The sequence below is a fragment of the Gavialis gangeticus genome, unplaced genomic scaffold, assembly GCF_001723915.1.
Source record: "Gavialis gangeticus isolate Ggan-Ray unplaced genomic scaffold, GavGan_comp1, whole genome shotgun sequence".
NCBI lineage: Eukaryota > Metazoa > Chordata > Crocodylia > Gavialidae > Gavialis > Gavialis gangeticus.
In genome coordinates this window covers 1328346-1333671 of record NW_017728994.1, presented here as the reverse complement: position 1 = coordinate 1333671, position 5326 = coordinate 1328346, and the positions used below count along the sequence as shown (strand labels likewise).

Genomic DNA, 5326 nt, shown 5'->3' with positions numbered 1-5326 from the left:
GCAGCGGGGTTTTTTTTTTTTTTTTTTTTATATATCAGGATTTCCTGGTATCAAATTTAGAGTCTGCACTGCCTAACATTTTTTTGTTCCCAGTGTGCCTTTTGTGGCTTCTCAAACTGCTCTGAGGCAGCGCAACAGGCATGTGAGTGCTCATCTAGACCTAGCCAGGATGTCCACTGAGCCTTGAAGACAAACACTGGGCACCTATACACTTACACTGAGGCTGCTCTGATATGCTGCAATTACAACATGGCAGAGCAGACTTGATTAATCCAGTCAGCTGGACTGTGGTAATTACCATGCTCTGCAGACTCCAGTCTCACATATATCAGCATCCCTGTGCTAAAAAATGGCAGCAGGGTTGCTTTAACTAGTTAATTAAGGCACCCTCACTACCATTTTTCAGTGCAGGGGTGCTGATACACGTGACGCTCCAAGCGTTTTAATAAGAACAGCTCTTGGAGCCGCTCTAATTAAAGCACCCTCCCCCACTCCCCTCACAGCACATGTATAAATGTCCACTGTGATAAGATGAATGACAAGCATTTTGAAACCCTTAACAATCAGGAATGTGAACACAGGGAACCCTGTTATTTCAACAGGAAAACACCTCCAGCCTATTAAACCTCAATACAGCAACATTTTTATATTCAGAAATTCTATACTACCATGCTGCTCTGATAAAACAGTCTTACATTTTAGGGTTCAATTTCAGGAAAAAGCCAGGTTCAATTTTATTCTGAATAAGTAAAAACTATAGGAAGACATTGAACTGCTATTGCCCTTACAGAATATAACAGAGAATCAAACCACCAAATAAAGGCTCCAAAGCTTTAAAATGTCCCAAAAATGTGAGCTCTACGTGAGCTCACTCTATTCTCTTCAGTCTAAAATTCCATGGCAACATGTTGGCTTGACTCCCATTGGAAATCAAAGTGTTTCCTCCTATGCAAGTGATGACACCGTATCTGAAACCTTAATAAAGGAGGAGAGATCAAGAAGCTGCAATGTGAACAACTGACTTAAGTCTCAAAAGCATTTCTGGGGTTTCTAAAATGTATTTTTTTCCTCTGTGGTTTGAAATGTTATACTTATTGTAACCAACAGGCATGGCTTTATGGTTGGAAGGATAGTGCATAACTGAAACAATTTTAAGACCCTAATTCATTTAATATTCAGCTATGAAATATTAAACAAACCAGGCAATATTTTACCATTATTTGCTTATATGAGCAAGTATAATTCTCACCACACTGTATTTCATACTGCAAATGTATTTTTATTTATACATACACACATATGTATGGATGTGTGAATTTACATATTGATATGTACATCTGCAATTTTTAAATCTGTACTACCATTTTCAACTTCAAGATGCATTTAGTACATCTATGCAAAAAAAAAAATAAAACGCTTTACAACAGTAGCATCTTTTTATTGTCAATAACACCCATGCTCAGTTTCTACAACTGTGCATGTAGAAGACATTTTTGTTAATTTGAAAGAGATGCATTTCAATCCAATATTGGTTAAAAAAAACAGATCAAGCGCTCTGTCAGTCATTTGGCTTGGTTCTGCTCCCTGCTTGATATGCTGCTCCAATTTTTGCTCCCTGCTTGATCTATCACTGGGCTGCCTGTCCCCTCCCTGACCTGCATGTGCCACACAGAAGCTATATATACCACCTGAGTCTAAACAGATTAAGATTTTAGAAGTGAGAAACGAATATACAATCCAAATATATTTTAATTTGTAAAACTGGAACACCCTGCAATAGGCCAGAGCCCAGATATGCCTAAAATGAAGCCACAAACTACACTTATGCAACCCCAAGAAGCATAAAAGTCAGATGAAGGTGCAATTTTATATGCCAGGGTAGTTCATCTTTGGAGCAATTTGCCAAGTGTTGTAGTCAATTCTCCATCACTATACATTTTTAAATCAAGGAGGAATTTCCTCCCCTCTTCCCCCTAAGATATGCTCTAATTCAAAACAGGAATTAATTTAGGGAATTACTTTAGGGCCTATGTTTTATAGAAAATCAAAGTAGGTGATCTCAATAGTCCCTTCTGGATTATAATACAAGTAAAAATCAAAAAATAAAATTTAGTCCAACGTTTTCAAGGAGACATGATATCTAAAAGTGTGCTTTGCAACACCGTAGCAGGGCACCTGTGGTGCCCGCCACTTCAAAAGTAGCAAACAGGCAGCAGCCAGGTGCCTAATAAGGGCAGCCATTTTGGCCCAAGGATATAAACTGGGCTACAGTTTGCTGCAGGAAGGAAGGAACATCAGGCTGAGATGCTGCTCTGGCCAGTCAGAAGGTAAGGGCAGGGGCTATGGGGAGGAGGTGACCCCTTTTCCTGGGTAAGACATAAAACTGAACCCTGCCAGGGAAGGGTGGTCTGGTGATGTTCCTAGAGGCATGGGAGCCCCCAGGAAATGCCAGACCAGTTACCTCCCCAGTGAAAGGTGGGTTGCGGCACCTTAAACACCCCAGCCCCACATCCCTGGTGGTGTTCTAGCAGGCAGGGGGAGCCCAGAGCTTGGTTAAGGGGGCCTGAGGCAGAGCTCAGGCTGGAGGAGAGACCTGGGGTCACACCCCAGCAGCAAAGAAAAGCCTGGGGGTGTGAGTCTGTGTGAGAAGGGTGATGAGTAGAGAGACACTGTGGAAGAGGGGGATGAATAGAGTGGCCCCATGAATGTGGGCAAGTGAGGAGGCCCAGTGTGGGGCATAGTGGCCTGGCAAGGGGCTAGGAGCAAAATAGGCCTAGAGTCATACAATCATTCAGTCAATGCTCAGGTGAGGGTAGCAGGAGATACCCAACAGACTGTGCCAGAGCTGACCATGGTGAGGAGAGCTAAGCCCAAAGCTGGCATGAGAGTGGCCCCTGAGAGAAGGCAGTATGAAAGAAGCTGAGAGCCAGCAGAGTCAGTGGGACCCTGGTGAGAAAGGGGTAGCATGCAAGCAGCCCTCTGGGGCTACAGAAGAGAGCTGTAACATCTGTGAGGCCTAGGACCCATGGAGGGGAGGTTGCAGTGGGTATTAGGCCCTTGTCAGCAGGGTGAGTAATGGGTAGCCTCCCACCTTAGTAACAACTCTCTTATTTTTCCATGAAGGCATGGCAGACGAGCAAACCAGGTGGTTACCCCAGGAGCAGGGCAGCTGGTGAAGACATGATGAAGGGGGCCACCCTGTTACAAACACATATGTGGTCTTTCCTTAAAATATTTTAATTGGTTCAATGTAGATCTATACTTACAAGTTGATGCTCTAATCGCTTGATTGTTTCATCTTGTTTCTTCACTTCATCTTTAAGTTGCTTAATTTCATTGAGCAAATCTTCAGTCTGACATATAAGGTAATAAAAAAAGGCAATTTGAGGTTTTTATTAAGAGGTACACAACAGTCTCAATTTAAGATCTCCCCAGGGCATATTCAAACCAGATGCTGATGAAGCCCCAGCATGAAAATATGCATTACAATTGAAATGAATTCTTCCCAAACCAGTGTGATTTGCTGTCATCTCATTGTCTATGCTGGAATGAGAGAGAGCTCCACAAACTGAAGATATGTCTAGAGAAAAGAAAAGTTTTGACTGAACTAGAAGTTTTCACATTTTCTCTGTGCAGCGTATTGCAATTTGTTATTGCAATTTGTTAATTATTCAGTGTATTTCACAGTCTTGTAAAATACATCTCAAAAATACTAAATGTGTTCTTTAAAAATCGTAACATGAAGGTACATATTGAATACCTGAAAATGGAAAGGAATCAGGTTTTCTATTTCTATAATAAAGGATAATAATTTTCCAGTACATAGGAATAATTTTGCAGTACATAGGAAACACTGTTAATTTGAAATTTCTCTTGGATTTGGAGATGAAGTGTACAAGACATGTGCATGCCAAAGCATTTTATAGTAGACAACTATTGAAAAAAATTGGGATTTTCTTAACATTTTCTCCTTTCAGTAGCATTTCTAATTTTAGTGAATTATTTGTTCTGTTCAAGCAAACAATGCATTCTTGAAGCATATTTTAAAAATTAACATATTCTTTACAAAACTGAAACGTTATTAAAATGCTGTTATCTGCTGATTAAGGATGAAACACCCAGACTTACACACTACAATGTACTATACTTTACACATTAAAGCAGAATAATTTAAAATCACAAGTAGTGATAATCAATTCAAAGTGTTTCATATTTCATTCTGAAATCAAAAAGCAATGCTTTCTCCCTGAAAATTGTTTGCGCTTAACAGTGGTATGCAAAGAATCTATCAAGTTAAAAAAAACAACAAATCACAGAAAACAGACCTTGTCTCCACAAAATTTTAGGTGGCAGTTATGCTATTGGATCATATATATGGATCTTTGTGACCTTGCTGAACCCTATAAGCTTCACAAGGATTCCATGCAGTAAGAAGAGTCCATGTGTGAATCCAGTTTTGAGATTAGTTTCTAAAATGCAGAGCCTTTTATAGCTACAGGGAGCCATACATCTTAGCCAGAGTCCCTTCTGCAATAAATACTGATCTTTGGAATATTTCTGAAGTTCTTCCTGCAGAAATACTCGCACTAATGTGTGGGAGGCCCTACTCTGAAATGACAGAATTGTATAAACTAAAACATACCAGAAAAAAACCAAAACAACAACAATTATGATGTGATCATGATACAATAGGTAAGAGTGAAAATCAAATTTTGAAAGTTTAACAATGAGATTGCTAGCAAAATTCTGATGGAAAAAATGGGAAAAGTGCCATATTTGAGGGAAGATTCCACAGGTGCTTATTATTAAGACCTGTGCCAGTTTATACAGGAAAAAAACTTCCTTGAAGTATAAAATGATCATGGTAATTAGCAAATATTAAAGATAGAGGTAATTTATGAAATTAAAACTAAAATTTTATGCCCTATTATAACACTCGTTGCAAATGTGAAAAGCATAATTATTTCGATAATTCATTTGTACATGAATTTGCAACAAGCATTTATTTGAAAAAGTCAAATAAGCCCTTTTACCTTAATAAACCTTATGTGGACATCCAACTGGGTTTGCTTTTGTTTGTTTTTTTTAAATGATGGAACTAAGGTGCAATGAAAGGCTGCATATTAAATGGCTAGAATACATGTTATATACAGGGTTTTCATAAAGTTCTTGTTCACTTTTAAACTTTAATAACGTAGGTTGTAGGTATGATAGAAACAATCTGTAAATGGCATTTAAAAGCAAATTTCTTAACGTTTTAGGACAACTAGAGGACACAATGCTAGACTTCAACATAACCACTATCCATCATGATATAGTGCTGAAT

At 38.9% G+C, this 5326-nt stretch overlaps 1 protein-coding gene across 7 annotated transcripts in view; it reads right to left on the bottom strand.

Moving 5' to 3' along the window:
* Positions 1 to 5326, bottom strand: part of CCSER2 (coiled-coil serine rich protein 2) — a 182887-nt gene that overhangs the window by 63170 nt on the left and 114391 nt on the right. For all 7 annotated transcript variants that reach the window (XM_019502216.1, XM_019502218.1, XM_019502217.1 and 4 more), the window contains one exon: positions 3267 to 3353. In XM_019502216.1, coding sequence (XP_019357761.1) covers positions 3267 to 3353 — 87 coding nt within the window. The remainder of the gene's footprint in view (positions 1 to 3266; positions 3354 to 5326) is intronic.